At 45.2% G+C, this 17,680-nt stretch overlaps 1 protein-coding gene across 1 annotated transcript in view; it reads right to left on the bottom strand.

Moving 5' to 3' along the window:
* COL5A3 (collagen type V alpha 3 chain) overlaps positions 1–17,680 on the bottom strand; it is a 167,325-nt gene that overhangs the window by 29,191 nt on the left and 120,454 nt on the right. Inside the window, exons 41-52 of the mRNA XM_055003373.1 lie at positions 15,852–15,905; positions 14,862–14,969; positions 8,013–8,120; positions 7,716–7,769; positions 7,476–7,529; positions 6,537–6,644; positions 5,434–5,487; positions 5,284–5,337; positions 4,717–4,770; positions 3,127–3,180; positions 2,768–2,875; positions 1,991–2,044 (exon numbers count right to left, since the gene is read on the bottom strand). Coding sequence (XP_054859348.1) covers positions 1,991–2,044; positions 2,768–2,875; positions 3,127–3,180; positions 4,717–4,770; positions 5,284–5,337; positions 5,434–5,487; positions 6,537–6,644; positions 7,476–7,529; positions 7,716–7,769; positions 8,013–8,120; positions 14,862–14,969; positions 15,852–15,905 — 864 coding nt within the window. The remainder of the gene's footprint in view (positions 1–1,990; positions 2,045–2,767; positions 2,876–3,126; positions 3,181–4,716; positions 4,771–5,283; positions 5,338–5,433; positions 5,488–6,536; positions 6,645–7,475; positions 7,530–7,715; positions 7,770–8,012; positions 8,121–14,861; positions 14,970–15,851; positions 15,906–17,680) is intronic.

Here is a 17,680-nt window from a genome sequence, read left to right as displayed (position 1 = left end):
CGCAGTGGTAGGAAACCCAGGCGAGCTGCTCGCACCTCAGGAAGCCGCATCGTTTTCCAGGGCCTGCTTTTTAAAAAACGGGCTCTGTTGCTAGTTAATATGTAACGAGACTAAAACGTTTATCCAGAATCTTTATTCAAAACTTAATTGGCAAAAAAAAAGGAAGGGACCATTTCAAACTCAAAAAAACTTGGAATCAAAATGTAACACTCTGCTATATGTTGAAATGGGTGTCATTTTCTTGAAAATGGAGGTAAATTGTCCGACGAGTCCGGACTGTGAGAGATAGAAATGTAGTCCGGAGGTTTCCTGTTACATTTTTAATATACCTTTTCTCCAGGCTGCTGTTTGGGGTAACATGGGTGGGGATGATCCTATTTTATTCCTTTAATACATTTGTGCGGCAGGATAGGTTTAGGTCCAAAGTCATCTAGTGAATTCCATGTCCGAGTGGGGATTTGTACGCAGATCTCCCTGGTCTAAGCCAACAACTACCCACTAGACAAAACAGTCCTGCTATTGTTGGCACGTTCATTTATCCCAGCAGGAGAGAACACTTAATCACAAGCCTCAGGCTTTTCAGGTATTACAAGCAAGGGCCTGCAACAAGATGTTGTGAATTGCTTCAGCATAGCAGCCTTCCTTTTCACTAATTAAATCCTCGATTCAAAATCTGGACTAAAAAAGAAAAACATTATGATGTGTGTGCATAAGGACTGTCATCTCAGGATAGTAACAGGATGAAAGAGGGCTTGAGGTTTTACATAGTGCAGTGTGTGTTTGTGTGTTATGTGCTGTCAAATCGCCTCCGACCTATGGCGACCCTATGAATGTAAAGGTAAAGGTAGTCCCCTGTGCAAGCACCGAGTCATTACTGACACATGGGGGGATGTTGCATCACAACGTTTTCTTGGCAGAACTTTTGTTACGGGAGTGGGGGTTGCCATTGCCTTCCCCAGTCATCTACACTTTACCCCCCAGGAAACTGGGTACTCATTTTACCAACCTCGGAAGGATGGAAGGCTGAGTCAAGCTTGAGCTGGCTACTTGAACCTGGCTTCTGCCAGGATTGAACTCAGATTGTGAGCAGAGCTTGGGGTGCAGTACTGCACCTTACCACTCTACGCCATGGGGCTATGAATGAAAGACCTCCAAAATGTCCTATCATTAACAGACTTGCTCAGATCCTGCAAACTGGAGGACGTGGCTCCTTTTATTGAGTCAAGGCATCTCCTTTTAGGTCTTCCTCTTTTCCTGCTGCCTTCTACTTTTCCTAGCATTATTGACTTTTCCAGAGAATCTTGTCTTCTCATGATGTGACCAAAGTACAATAACCTCAGGGCCAAGCTACACATGACGAATGACACTTGAATGGCAAGTGGATTGAGTGGAGGGCAAGTGAACAGGGAGAAATACACTTGCTGTTCAAGTGTCATTCGTCATGTGTAGCTTGGCCCTCAGTTTTGTCATTTTAGCTTCTAGGGAGAATTCAAGCTTGATTTGATCTAGTACCCACTTATTTGTCTTTTTCGCTGTCCATGGTATCCGTAAAACTCTCCTTACCACATTTCAAATGAACCAATTTTCTTCCTGTCAGCTTTCTTCACATCCATACATAGCAATGGGGAATACCCTAGTTTGGATTATCTTGATCTCGGTTCCCATCTTTCACAGCACCTCAATTAACCCTGATTAATACTGCGAAGCAGAAGAAGGCAATGGTAAACCACTTCTGCTAATTTCTTTCCTTGAAAACCTTATGATGAGAATATAGGGCATATAATGTTACCTATTGAAAGAATGGCAGGATTTGAGCAGGCCTTCAATGTCCCTTTTGAGATTCAAGTTTTCCTCTGAACACTGGAAACAGAGTTATCAGAGGTCCTGGCTCCCAGCCCTTTTTCCTATGGTTACCCCTCTAAACCACCATCCCGCATCCCAGAAATGGAACATAACGTTCTAGTGGACCATTGGAAACTCTGATACTTACAGGAGGGCCAGGGTCTCCAGTTGGGCCTGGGTCACCAGGAAAGCCTATCGGACCCTGTGATGGAGGGACATGAACAGTGAATACCGTATAGCCAAGGACAAAACACTCTATAATAGAAACAGTTCTCTAGAACTGGGGGAAAATGTATTTCAGTTAGTGGATATAGTTGACTGGAAGCTGTCTTCTTCTATGTGGTTTTATGAAGTCTGAGAGAGACATAAATGGTGGGAGAGAAGGTAGTCAGTGGACATTCCTGTCTACAATTGTCCTGCCATGGGCTAGTGGGTGGGAGCTTATGGTCCATGTGCCCCCCATGCCTGAGGAGTTAAGAGTTCCACCAACCCACACCTCCACCCTTTTCTTACCTTGTGTATGGTGCCTCTCTCTACACAGCATGGGAGAACTCTGCTCAGAGGGTTTGTTTATTTCCTCTTTGCCTCTTAGAAGGGGAGGAGAAAGTGGCAGAGCCTTCTGGAGGCAAAGAGGAAATGAACAAACCCTCTGAGGAGGGATCTTTGCTGGCTCTGTAGAGAGGGTAAATTGACAGAGCCTTCCGATCTCTTTTTAAACTCAGCTTCCCGGCTAACATTGCGACTCCCTTCACATGCTCCTCCTCGTGTAATTCGTCTCTAGTCGCTTGGCTCTCAGTGTTGTTCAATATAGAGCTGCATATCTATACGGTCAATCTCTATTCCCTCTAGACTGTATGAAATTAAGAGGAGCTTTCTTTCAAACGGACTGCCATCTCCCCTTTACATTCAGAAGCCAATAACTCACCAGATTCCCTTTGGACCCATCTTCTCCTGGGGGTCCCTTCTTGCCAGGGGGTCCCGCAGCCCCGGATGGGCCGGAATCTCCTTTTTCACCGGCATAGCCCTTTACTCCCTGCAAAGACACACACAGAGATATGCGGGTCAGGTGCTGTCTCTGGAAACACACTTTGGATAAAACAGCTTCTTGGGATGGTCAATGAATGTCCAGGGACCTTCACATCTCCGCAGAGAGCCAGTTTCACCAAGCGATGCACAGGTTTACAGATACCCCCAGCTTTGATCAGAGGATGCTCCGGAGCTAGCTAACTCCAGAAGGAACGATGCATTACATTCTCCCTTGGCTTTTCCCCGAACGGAACTCACCGGTCGTCCTGGTTCTCCGGGAGGTCCAGGGTCGCCTGCTTCACCTGCTTCACCCTGTGTGGTGAGAGAGAAACAAGAGAATGAACCTGTCTCAAGATGTAGCCTAGCCTGACCCTTCTCCACATCTGGCCTGGGGTCTGCAGCATCTGGGACTCAGACCCAGAAAAAAATGATTCTGGGTTTGTTAATTTCCTCTTTGCCTTCCTAAGGCTCTTGTCAGTTTCATTCCCCCTTTTAAGTGGCGAAGAAGAAACAAACCCTCTGAGGAGCGATCTTTGCTGGCTCTGTAGAGAGAGGAAATTGGCAGAGCCTTCTGATCTCTTTTTAAACTCAGCTTCCCGGCTAACATTGCGACTCCCTTCATGTGCACGTCCTCATGTAATTCATCTCTTGTAGCTTAGCTCTTAGTAGCACCTTTTCCAGATGCTGCTACTTTTACTTCACATGGCTGTCTAGAAAGGTAGACTCTCAGCTGCATATTCTACTGAGTGATCTCTGCTCATAGGAGTATGGCATATCCTTCACCACGTCACTCTTTTCACAGCTGCAACTACAGGAGAACACGATTTCAGTTTGTTTCAGATGCACCAGTTGTTGGATAAGGAGAGCACACTTGAGCATGTGCAGAGTGCCCCTCTTCAGCCAGTGTGGTGTAGTGGTTAAGAGAGTGAGACTCTAATCTGGAGAACTGGGTTTGATTCCCCACTCCTCCACTTGAAACCAGCTGGGTGACCTTGGGTCAGACACTTAAGAGCGGCAGGACTCTAATCTGGAGAGCCAGGTTTGATTCCCCACTCCTCTGCTCGCAGCCAGCTGGGTGACCTTGGGTCAATCACAGCTCTCTTAGAGCTCTCTCAGCCCCACCCACCTCACAAGGTGTTCATTGTTGTGGGGATAATAACACACTTTGTAAACTGCTCTGAGTGGGTGTTAAGTTGCCCTGAAGGGCGGTCTATAAATCAAATGTTATTATCATATATTATTCTTATTCTCTGTGACTGTGTAAATACAACCTGCTGTTACACAACTAGCATTCTGGAAGTAAGGCTTCCACACCAGAGTTTGCAATCTCAAGCAAGCTTCATTTTTCAGCCTTTCACTTTAAGTACTGTGTTTCTCTTCCTTGCTTAGCCAGAGCTAACTTTTCCAATCTCCCTGTCTCAAGATGTTCCCTCAAACCGCTGACTTGTCCATAATTCTCCTGGCACATGTTGACATTTGATAGATGCACGCATGACAGACTTTTACACCCGCCATCCTGTAGCACCTCCAGCTTCCAATAGGAGTGTCTCTTCTTCTCTCCCTTTTCATAGTGCTTTCCTACATCTCGGTCCTTCTGTCCATCATGCATCATGTACAGCTTCCATTCTTTCTGCGTGTATTGCTAGCAAAAGATGAGGCTGCTAGAAAAAGGGGCATGCAACCACGCATTGGAAACAGACAACAAAGAGTTGCAGGGCACTTTAAAAACTAACTCGTTTAATGTGGCCTGAGCTTTCAGGAACCTACAAGGGGCAGGGTGGGTAAGAGAAGAATCCATTCACCCCTTGCAAATTTATGCCAACTCCAAGCATCCTGGCTTGAACTCACCTTCTCTCCAACAGCACCAGGCTGCCCTATGCCACCTGGTTGCCCTGGTGGGCCCTGGAATTAGAGAAGACACGTTACAAGGAGCACAGATTGGCACACCACAGTGTCCTCTCTTGTCTTGTTATCTGACCCCCTATTTGACTAAGACCATTACAAATCACGCAGCTTGGGTCCGAGGTCCCCACACTGCATTCTGCATAACAGTCAAAGATGAATTGCAGGTTCTCAATTTCCACAAGTGTGGTGGCCCCTTTGGATCGCAACTGCAACATGGACAGAGAAAGGGATTCAATCGTCCACCTCACTCCATTTTCTTGACCTGGAACAGTGTCAGTGCGGTGCTATCTGGCCTGTTGGGGAAACTCACATGTACTCACATGTTGAGTTTCCCCAACAGGCCATAGCACGTACATGGGACCCAACCACTGTTTCTGTAATGTGTGAATCAGCCAAAGATGCTTGTTTGTTTTACGTAAAAAAGACCACTCCGTGATTTTTCCTGACACTCAAATGTAGAAGTGGCCCTTCTGCCTTGTTGCCTTGTGCACAAAGGAAAATTATACTCACATCTCCACCACTCGGACCCTGTGGGCCTCTAGGTCCGGGATCACCTGGTGGGCCCTAGAGAGGAAAAGAATATCACTGAGAGAGCTGGAGAGGCATTGAGAGTGGAATCAAGGACAGGGTTAGGTTTGAGGTTGAACAGATGGCTCTTACCATTGGGCCAACATCACCGCTCTCACCCTTCTCTCCCGGGGGGCCTGGCATTCCCTGTGAATAAAGCAACCCCCCAAGGTAAACAAGTAGAAAGAATGGCCCCAATTCTCTTTTTAAAGAAAGCATTACTCCGGTTCTGTTGATACCCTTTCTACACTGTCTAGTTTATACATGCAATTTTGGAATATGTGCAGCTGTTTGGCTGACTTTGGAGGTGAGTGGAGGTCTGAAGGTCTTCCTCACTTTTTCTTTTCCATTTGACCCTCTTTATCTTAATAACTTGCCGGTGGAGTCAGAGGTATTTGGTTCTTGAGTCTCTGAAAAGGATGACTGCTTCGTTATCCGAGCCAGCTGCTCAGTCAAAAATTCAGATGTCGTAATGACATAAAAAAAACATAAAAGGTTCAGTTATCCTCTTTGTAACCAGATAAAGAGGAACTTAAACTTCTAAATTAATTAAAAGGCAGTTAAAAGCTGGAAAGCAACGAATGGGGCTGTTTACATGTCACCATCTTGCCTCTGGTTTCCAATGGTCAGTATCAATTTTGGAATAGAACATTTTAAGTTTTTCAGATTTTGCATTTTAATACACAGATTTAGATGAATAATATTTATTTATTTCAAACATGTTTCAGTTCCATATGTTAAAACGGGAACTTATTCCATCCGAGGATACATTTCAGCTTTGATTATATGCGTGTAAAAGCAAATCTCTATCGCAAACTTTTTTTTTTGCATCATAATCTAAAACAAGTACTTGGAAATGCAAAATAAGAGCTGCCCTTTTACTATGACTTGTTTCAAACAGTCAAATCTTGAGCAATTTATTACATCACCAGTTCATTTTAAAGTCCCAACATCTGGAAACCATAATCACAAAATCCTGATTTTTAGAACGTCAAAATTCAGGGAATTTCTCATATTAAAAATTCATGTTTTAACATGGCTCACAGTCCTCTAATATCCAAGCTTTAAACACCTTTACAAACCATTGTCAAATAGACACATACCCTATTGCTGATACCCCTATTCTTGCTTCCATAAGCACTGTTCTAGAACTTCTCAAACTCCACGGTTATTCAATCTTAAGCTTTCATACTCACCTGTAAACCAGGTGGGCCACTGGTTCCTGGGAATCCACGGGCTCCCTCATCTCCTTTCTGGCCAAACATACCCTGCTGCCCTCGCCGTCCGGTTTCCCCATCCACTCCCTGTTAGGAAAGCACAGGTTAGGATTTCTACGGATACAGAACTCTTTCCTCATACTGTCCCATCCCCTCTCCAACTTATGGTCTCAGTAAGTTTTTCAGGGCAAGAGATGTTCAAAGGTAGTTTGCCATTGCCTACCTCTGTGTAGTGCCCTTGGTCTTTCTTGGTGGTCTCCCATCCAAGTACTAACCCAGACCAACCCTGTTTAGCTTCTGAGATCTGATGAGATTGAGTTAGCCTGGGCCAGCTATAGCAACACATGTCTGGAGAGTCAGTGTTATCATTATCCCCGCAATACAGTTGGGGAGCTGGGCTGAGAGGAGTGGCTTCCCCAAGACTACCTGCTGAGCTCACGGCAGTAGTGGGAGTCAAACCAGCAGAGTGCTGATTCGCATCCCTACCACTTAACCATTATGCTCCAGCAGCATATGTCTGAAGAGTCAGTGTTATCATTATCTCCATGATACAGCTAGAGAGCTGAGGCTGAGAGGAGTGACTTCCCCAAGACCACCTGCTGAGCTCACAGCAGTAGTGGGAGTCAAACCAGCAGAGTGCTGATTTGCAGCCTGACCACTTAACCATTATGCTACAACAGCATACGCCTGGAGAGTCTTAATCAAAAATTAAGGGGCTGGTAGGGGAGGTCTTCGGAGCCAGCCAAGATCCTCAACCTCTGCGTTTGAGGATGATGATCAATACAGGTGAAAAGAAGGGAGATTTGAGAGGAGATGAGCCAAGCTTGGAAAACCGTTGGAGGAGACAATCCCTCTAGTTCTGAGACTTCAGTGTATAGAAGGTATCAGTACAGATTTTAGGGTGGAGTGAATACTCACAGCAGGGCCTGGATGCCCAATGGGTCCCTGGATCCCAGTCGGCCCTGGGGGACCCTACAAGGAAAGGGAGCATGTGTGTGAGTGAATGACGCCTTTTACCTTCTTCCACTGTTCCCCCATCCCATCTCCCTTTAACACAGCTCCCTGGCCCATCTAATAAAAAGCCACAGGCAGTGTTCACTCAAGGGCAGCCACGCTGGCTGACCCCCAAAGTCCATCAGCGCTCCATCTCACACTCACCGCTTCCCCCTTGTCCCCTTTGCTTCCCTTCTGTCCTGGGCCGCCCATCTCTCCCTGCAAAGAGAGATCACCATGAGAACATAAAGCATTGCCACGGAAACAACCGCTGCAGGAACCATTGTGAGGTAAACATGTACTATGGGAGCAAAGACTCTGGCTATGAAAACAGTTGCCAGGGAAATGACTGTGAAACTCTTGCCATGGAACTGGTCGTCAGGGAAACAGAAACAGTTCTGTCTAGATTCTGTAGGTTTTTTTACTCTTCAAACACTGATTCCGGCGAAGAAGGACCCCTACCTTGTCACCATCTTCTCCAGCCAGTCCTGGTGGCCCGGCTGGCCCAAGGAGTCCCACCGGACCTGGGATTCCATCATGCCCAGCTGGGCCCATCGGACCTCGCTCACCCTGGAAAAGCAAAAACACAAATGAGAACAGAGGGTCTGGGGTCAAGGGTCATACAGCTACCCCCTCACACAGAGGCATGAAAACCAAGTATACAGAATCCTTAAATGGTTTGGGCCAAGCATCCCCAAATATGCATCTACATAATTCGATTTTCTCATTATTTGCCCTATGTGCATGTTACGTGCCATCAAATCACTTCTGACTTACGGCGACCCTGTGAAATAATGGCCTCTGAAACGTTTTTCCACTGACAGCTTTGCTCAGTTCTTCCAAACAGAAGGCCATGGCTTCCTCTATTGAGTCCTTTATTAAGCACCAATTTGTACTATACACTCATGTAAAATCTGTATGGCAGGTAAGGTTACGTCCCCACTTTTGAAAGGTGAGGAGAGGGGTTATTTGAGACAGGGTGTCTAGTAATATGGTGCTTCAAGACACTTAACTCCCTCCTTCCACCTCTTTGCTAGTGTAACAATTGCTCTGAGGGAGGGCACAGCCTGGCCCACAATTCCACTGCTCAGAGGGGTTGCCACATAGGGAGGACAGGGTCTGCACTGGCATCCAGGGCCGTATTAACCCACGGCCAGGCCCCTAGGCTTTCAGGTATTTCAGGCCCCCTCCAGCACTTCAATCTTTCACCCCACTACAGCTGACAGCTGGACCCTGGTACGGTAGGTACCAGGCCACAGTCCATAGCCCTATATCCATTTTGAGAGTCTCCTGAAGAATTCTATTCACAATTTTAAAAATATTTTTATTGTGCGAGCAGAACTCTTCAGGAAAGCACATTTGGGGGGTATAATTGTTCAATACTGTCATATTTTGAAGTGAGTAAAATTGTTATTATTTATTCAAATACATAATTTATGGATAATTGTTTTCATATAAGAGACCATTTGTTTCACTTCAATAAGGAAGCAGTTAATTATCTTCTTAATAGTGGTTAAATAAGAAAATCAATTAATTTTAATTTATGTGTGTGTGGGGGGGTGCTTCAGCAAAAAAAAAAAAAACCCTGAGGGCCCCCTCGTCCCTAGGCTTCGGCCTAGTCAGCCTTGCAGGCATCATTTTACCTCCCTTCATCAACAATCCCTTCTGGTGCCAGGTATGGTAAATATGGCTGCCATCACTAAGGTTTTAAAGGATAGGCAGGGAAATACTTGGCTTTTCTCCCTCTCCTGGTTCCTATTCCCAGCTTTCTCAGATTCTCTTGATATTTACTGATTGCACCACACAACAGGCCTGAACAGCCACAGAAGAGGCAAACCTCACAGTCCCTGAGTCCCTCAGACTACTCTTCATACAGAAATGGTGGAGAAAAACAAGTATTGAAGGATAAAAAGAAATAGGAATCAGGAGAAATCAACATAAATAAATCAAGGGGCTTGAGGGGAACTTAGGGCCAAGCTACACATGACGAAAGACACTTGCCTGGCAAGTGGATTGAGTGGAGGGCAAGTGAACAGGGAGAAATACACTTGCTGTTCAAGTGTCATTTGTCACTTGTAGCTTGGCCCTGAGACACTGGGCCAAGCTACACATGACAAATGATACTTGAACGGCAAGTGTATTTCTCCCTGCTCACTTGCCCTCCACTCAATCCACTTGCCGTTCAAGTGTCATTCGTCATGTGTAGCTTAGCCCACTGCACTTATTAATATAACATAAGGTGGTAATAGTCTAAAAAGGATCCTCGGAAAAAGATACCATTCTAACAAATCTCTTTGTTGTGTGTGCTGTCTTTGTTGTGCTGCTGTCAAGTTGCCTCCGACCTATGGCGACCCTATGAATGAATGACCTCCAAAATGTCCTATCATTAGCAGGCTTGCTCAGATCCTGCAAACTGGAGGACGTGGCTTCTTTGATTGAGTCCAGCCATTTCGTTTTAGGTCTTCCTCTTTTCCTACTGCCTTCCACTTTTCCTAGCATTATTGACTTTTCCAGAGAATCTTGTCTTCTCATGATGTGACCGAAGTACAGCAGCCTCAATTTTGTCATTTTAGCTTCTGGGGAGAATTCAGGCTTGATTTGATCTAGCACCCCATTTGTCTTTTTGGCTGTCCATGGTATCCGCAAATCTCTCCTCCAGCACCACATTTCAAATGAATCCATTTTCTCCTGTCAACTTTCTTCACTCTCCATGTTTCACATCCATACATGGCAATGGGGAATACCATCGTTTGGATTATCTTGATCTTGGTTCCCAGAGAGACATCTTTATCTTTAAGGATCTCCTTGATGAGGAACAGGAAATTCACTGCCACACCTCCTGCTCATGACCGCCCGATATACAGTTTATTTCATTTAAAGCATAAATCAGTTGGAAACCTTTGCTCACTTAGGCTTTTGGTCGATTATATGTCTGAGTTTGGCCGAGTAGGGTTTATTGAATGAATCTAAGACAAAATACAAATTAATATAAATCCCAAACAAACCAAAGGTAACTGCCCACAGAATTAACATCAGTCCAAACGAAAAGCCAGCCCCACCTCCTGAATTCTGATAACAAAGAAGAGCATCTAACATGGTGTTCCTCAATTTGCACTATGGACATTATGGTCCCGCTGAGGGGTTCCCCCAAAACAAAGAACAAGTCCTGGCTTTTCTCCATCTCACTGGATGAGGAGGTCCTTTGGAAGACCCTAGGAGGCATCTACCTTTGGTGTGCAGGGAGCACTTGTTCCGATAAACATGGTTGCACTTATCTGTAACCAGAGGTCATTTCGTAGAAAAAGAGCTGGAGGAACTCATTAGCATAACTCATTAGCAAAGCTCATTAGCATATTCCATGCCCCTTGACATCACAGGAAGTGTGTCATTATCATAACTGATTTGCATATGCCACACTCCTTGACATCACCTATCCTGGCTGTTTTGGACCCAATCCTGTCCATTCAGGGCCAAAATTGGGCCCCAAATGGTAAAAGGGTGCTGAAAATGGCCAAAAAGGGGCCCAAAATAGTCAGGATCAGGCCACTGCTGAGTGGGAGAGTGATTCACCACCTGTCAGAGGCCCAATGTGGGCCGTTTCGACCCCAATCCAGGGTGAAACAGACCCAAAATGGCCGAGTCAGGTGGGCGGGGCCACCTGACATGTGACCTCTTTGGGGAACTGCTAGAACTGCGTTCCTGTGTGTTCCCCCTTGAAATGAGCCCTGCCTGTAACTGATGTTCATTGTGTGGTCACCAGTACAGTCACACGTGGGTACTGCACATGCACAAGCAGGCAGTATATATGTAGGACTGAACTGTGACTATGACAATGAACCTCAGGCTTCATCACAGGAAGATGTTTGGCTTGCCACCTCGCAACATTTTTGGACTGGACCCAGCACCCCACAGCAGCTCAGACGCCCCCCTTTCAAAGTTCCAAAAGCGCCCAAAGGCTCAAGGAGATTGCAGACCCCTCGTTCTAACCTTTTCTGAGAGATCCTTGCACAGTGTTATTGGAGCTACTACACTTAAAGCCCTTTCTCAGGCTGCAGTGAATCTTAAGAGCTGAGAGGGAACATTTATTCAGAATCTGTTGGGAAGAGTGTCCTTGTCACATGTGTCCTCCGATTTGTTTTACTTTATGGCTTGGTTACTCAGTTGTTGATGTGTACTGATCGATGCAGCAACCTTATCTGACTTCTTCTGCTTCTGGCTGCTATTTGCAACCATTTAGTGGTGTGTGTGTTATGTGCCGTCAAGTCGCCTCCAACCTATGGCAACCCCAGGGCTTTTTTTCAGTGGGAACGTGGTGGAATGGTGTTCCGGCACCTCTTGAAAATGGTCACATGGCCAGTGGCCCCACCCCCTGATCTCCAGACAGAGGGGAGTGGCCACTGGAGCGGCGCAGAGGGGAATTTAAACTCTCCTCTATCTGGAGATCAGGAAGCGGGGCCACTGGCCACATGACCATTTTCACTGAGGGTGAACTTTAAAAAACTCCCCTCTTGTTCCAGCTGACCCAAAGTGTCGTCATTGCACGGTCCTGAGTTCCATCACCTCTTTTCCCAGAAAAAAAAGCCCTGGGCAACCCTATGAATGAAAGACCTTCCAAACAGCCTATCATTAACAGACTTGCTCAGATCCTGCAAATTGGAGGACATGGCTTCTTTTATTGAGTCAAGCCATCTTGTTTTAGGTCTTCCTCTTTTCCTACTGCCTTCTACTTTTCCTACCATTATTGACTTTTCCAAAGAATCTTGTCTTCTCATAATGTGAAAATCTGCTCAACAAGAGGCATGCTAGGAAGATAACACTGAAACATGAAAAGGAGGTTCCCCCTATAAACTATCAGTCTTGAACCCAATGATTGCAAACAATTTTAATAAAGTGCTAACAGTGAATAAAGTGCTAGACGCTACTGGTAAATACATACAATACAATCAATACAGAATATACAAATCAATATATACAAATCAATCAGTCAATAAATATCAGCCAATAATCAATAATCCTCATTATTCAATAAATATCATCATAAATAGAACACAAGCAGAGTGCAAATCATTAGCATGTCGATGGTCCATATATAATCAAACGTACATTCCGTGTAAGATGACAAAAGAAATCAGTCCTTATCCCACAATTAAAGGGATCTGTAATCGGTAAACGATGTCTTTGCCAGGTCCTCAGGAATTTTCAGAGTGGTCACGCCTGGAATCTCAGAACGGAAACGCCTTCTCCAAAAGGAGTTGGTAGTAACTTGCCCGACAAACTGCTAGCTGTATTAGTTTCGCAGCAACAGCTTTCTCAATAGGAAGTCTTCAATTACATCGGAAGTACCGGGTTTGGCCTCGGCGGAAACAATGTCTGTGACATGTCCGTGGCTATCCATGGTATCCGCAAAACTCTCCTCCAGCACCACATTACAAATTAATCCATTTTCTTCCTGTCAGCTTTCTTCACTGTCCGACTTTCACATTCATACATAGCAATAGGGAACACTGTTCTAATATTCTTTAATATTCTTAGGGAGCCAGTGTGGTATAGTGGTTTGAATAGGATCAAGGAGACCCAGGTTTGAATCCACCCTCAGGCATGGAAGCTTACTTGGTGACCAGTCACACTCTCTTGGCCTAACCTAACTCACGTGGTTGTTGTGAGAATAAAAAGGAGAGGAGACTGATGTAAGCCACTTTGGGTCCCCGCTGGAGAGAAAGGCAGGGGTTAAATGAATAAAATAAATTATTTGCAGGGCGGGGGGCATCTGCCTCAGAAGTTAGTTGGCTTAGATTCTTTTTTGCGGCACACAATTTTTAAACCCAAGTTTGTGATCAAGAACCTTGTGCCAATTTCTTGAGCATGAATATGAACCGTCACTCGGATTAGGGTTTTATAACACCCGTGGTTCTCATTGTGATGTCCACTCCCCCATGTCTACATTTATTGTTAACAATTTCCTTTCTTTCAGAGTAATCTCCATCACACACTGTTGTCTATTTTTCCTCTCCCGCTATCTTGCAGAAACCCCAGACAATGACCAATCCCACTGAAACATTTCCCTTGCAACTCTTTAAGGTTAAAGACACTTGCAATTTTTTGTCAGTTGTAAAGGCACAAAGCTGTGTGCATATTTGTTCCTTACATCTTGACCCTCTTTCCTGCAAGTTCATGTAGCACCCTTGAAAATATGAGTGGAAAATAGATGTACAATGAGTCCATGAGGAATGTACAGGGTCAATGAAGTACAGAAGAACACTTTCAGCAACAACAATATTTGATTTATATACCGCCCTTCAGGACAACTTCAGAGCGGTTTACAAAGTATGTTATTATTATCCCCACAATAAAACACCCTGTGAGGTGTGTGGGGTTGAGGGAGCTCTGGAAGAGCTGCAACTGACCCAAGGTCACCCAGTTGGCTTCAAGTGGAGGAGTGGGGAATCAAACCCAGTTCTCCAGATTAGAGTCCCAGCGCTCTTAATCACTACACCAAACTGGCTTCAGTAACAACTGTGGTTGTATACTGCTTGTTTGTATAGATTAGTGCTCCACTCAGAAAGATGATCAAAGTCTATGCTATTATTATCCTCACGATAAAGCTGGAGAGCTGGGGCTGAGAGGAATGGCTTCCTCAAGATCACCTGCTGAGCTCACGGCAGGGAGTCGAACCAGCAGAGTGCTGATTTGCAGCCCTACCACTTAACCGTTATGCTAGAGCAGCATATATCTGAAGGGTCAGTGTTATCATTATCTCCATGATACAGCTGGAGAGCTGAGGCTGAGAGGAGTGGCTTCCCCAAGGCCACCTGCTGAGCTCATGGCAGTAGTGGGATTCAAACCAGCAGAGTACTGATTCACAACCCTATCACTTAACCATTCTGCTACAGCATCATACGCCTGGAGAGTCAGTGTTATCATTATCCCCATGACACAGCTGGAGAGCTGGGGCTGAGAGGAGTGGCTTCCCCAAGGCCACCTACTTAGCTCACGGTAGTTGTGGGATCAGGTCCAGTGTATCCCCCCAAGGGGTAAGACAAGCCCATGTCAAAGACCAAGATCATGAAAGGTGGGTCTGGCTGTGAAATTCTCCTGAGGTGGACCCAAGAGGCTGGATGAATTTAATTCCAGAAGAACTCAGGTTCAGTCCCCAAGTCTATTTTTAATGGAAACATTAATTTAAAAGAGTGTTCCTTGAGCATATACATTCCTCCACCAATGAGTTAATCTAAGATCAACGGGCTAGGCTCCTGGGTCAGAGGGGAGGTTTGAACTGGAGAAACTGCTGGTACAAAAGTGATTTGTACATACCGGTGCCCCTTTCTCCCCTGCAGGGCCCTGAGGTCCTGGATTACCCCCACGTCCTGGCAGCCCAATGCCCCCAGCTGCTCCTGAGGGGCCTCGTTCGCCATGGGAACCCTGTTGAAAAGGAACAAATACAACAAGTCTGATTTCCTCTCTGGAGCCTTCATTACTATAGAGATCACTAAGTGTCCGTAACTCCACCCATCATGTCAGAGACTGTTACCAAGAGCTACTATACCCCACAACTCTTACTTCTGAGGTTGCTGGGATGGAAAGATATTTTCCCTGATTCCCCATCAGTCTCTTACGACCTCCTCCCCCCAAAGCAAAAAACCAGTCCAAGAGACTCTGTTGGTGGTAAAGAGAAGTGGGACATTTTTTCCCCTAATCTCCCTTTCTCTCTATTGCCTCCCGCTGCTCCCCAATATCCCATAGCATTTTGTCCACAACATTTCTGCTAGAGAAAGGCAGGGAAGATTTGCGTCCACGAGCACCTTCTCTTCACAGTTTTATTCTTTAAAATATTTATATTCTGCCCTTCCTGTAACTCAAAGCAACCTACAAGAAATCTGACCTGACCAAAAAAATTAAAATTGAAAGAAAAAAAAACCCTGAGTCAGGAAAAAACAGCTGTACAGCTTTCCCTCAAGGTAATAGTTCCCTTATAGATCAGCGGCCAAGTGTTTGCTTGAAAAAAACGGCCTTATATTTCTTACAGAAATTGGAGCAGCATAGGGGGTGCACTGTACCTCCAATGGAGGGCATTTTGTAATGCTAAAGCTGCGGTAAAAAAACAGCCCACCTGTGCTGCAGCCTAACAGATTAAAAGAAGAGTTCAGGCAAAGGTAGCCCTGGGAAGATTTGAGGGGGTAAACACACTCCGAATGGGATAGGTTTTTTTTTCAGGTAAACTGGCCTCAGATTGTATATGATCAAGTTTGTAGGTCCCACCCCCCTACCTTTTTCTAAACCTTTGGGAGAGGGCAGTCTACTCACCGTGGGGCCTGGAGGGCCGGGTGGCCCTTCAGCTCCCTTCAGTCCAGTTGGCCCCTGTGGAGGAAAGCAAAATACAAAGATCGATTGGGGTGATGAAAAAATTCTCACTTTTTAAAAAATGATGAATTTGGCCTCTTGCCGAAATTTCTGCCACGTGCGAAATTAACCTTGATTTCAGGATGTTTCTCAGCAGAGGGCTCTTCAAATGCTGGAATGGGTGGGGGGGGGAATGGACCTTAGCCAAGGCTTACCTAATTTCACTGCCCATATTTTATCATCATAAACCTAGAGGAGTTAGCCGTGTTAGTCTGTAGTTGCAAAATAGTAAAGAGTTCAGTAGTACCTTTAAGACTAACCAATTTTATTGTCGCATAAGTGTTCGAGAACCACAGCTCTCTGCGTCAGATGCATCCGACGAAGAGAGCTGTGGTTCTCGAAAGCTTATGCTACAATAAAGTTAGTTAGTCTTAAACGTGCTACAGGACTCTGTACTATCATGTTCTATCAGTTTAGAAATGTTGATAGGAGGGGGAAAATGTTACCATTAACACATTAACAGAGCAGAATGAAAAGAGAGATCGGAACATAAGGCCAGTAGATACAAATGAGATTGCAAAATTAGTAAGTGTGAGATTACGTACAGCAGCATACATTTAGTAGAAAAAGACTGAGGAGTAAGTGGCTCGAGGAGCTCTTGGTGAGAAGGCAATGCTAAGCCCTAGCAAACTTATTTATTTATATTTAATTGAGATATTTATACCTGCTTTTCTCTCCAGTGGGGACTCCAAGTGGCTAACAACAGTGTTCTCCTCTCCTCTATTTTATCCTCACAATATATCCGGTGGGAAAGGTTAGACTGAGAGTGACTGGCCCAAAGTCACCCAGTTAGCTTCCATGGCAGTGTGGGGGTGACAACCTGGTTCTCCCCAATCGTAGTCTAACACTCTAACCACTACACCATGCCAGCTCTTTGATTCCTACCAATGCAGTATGACCAAAGCAAGAATGCCCCTGACAAACAAACAAATGAACAAACTCTAATCGTAGACAATGGGTGTAGCTCTGCCTCCAGGGCAAATGGGTGGAGAAATCCAACCTGGACTGCTTCCACATAGGAATTTATTCCTGCTTAGAAAGTAAGGATCTCTGAGCTAATTAGAGATGGGCACGAACCAGAAAAATACGAATCATGCGGTTCATGGTTCCTCATGTTTCACGAACCATGAACTTTCACGAACCTGCCCCGGTTCATGAATCAATTCGCTTTGCTTCATGAAAATGTCACTTCCGGGCCAGCAAATCACCACTTCCAGGTCAGCAGAAGGTCACTTCCAGGTCAGCAGAAGGCCTGCAGGAAGTCCATCCCCTGTTGCCTAGGAAAATGATTGATTGGCGCTAGGCTGTCTGCAGTGATGAACTGAAAAAGAACCAAACGAACCAGCCTAAAGTTCGTGTTGGTTCGTCAGAAATGGGATCTGATGAACCACTGGTTCGCAAACCACAAACTGGCTTGGTTCATCACGAATTTTGGTTTATATTTCAGTTCGTGCCCATCTCTAGAGCTAATATTAAGAATGTTGAATAAATGTGTTTAGTAAAGGCTTAGAGTGGAAGCAGAAATTTTATTTACTTGTGCACAATACCTGATAATTAACCTAAAATGTTATTGAGGTGTACCTTTTGCTAGGAGTTGAATTATTTGATATGGAAAAGCTATCGAGATGCTGAAGGCTTCTTAAGTGCACACCTATACATGTATCAAGCCTGACCAGAGCCATTCAGAACAATACACTGCCTGGCGCTGGCGGAGAAGCGCATATGGGTGATGC

Source organism: Eublepharis macularius, chromosome 19 (genome assembly GCF_028583425.1).
Source record: "Eublepharis macularius isolate TG4126 chromosome 19, MPM_Emac_v1.0, whole genome shotgun sequence".
NCBI lineage: Eukaryota > Metazoa > Chordata > Lepidosauria > Squamata > Eublepharidae > Eublepharis > Eublepharis macularius.
This window is presented reverse-complemented; position numbering and strand designations above follow the sequence as displayed.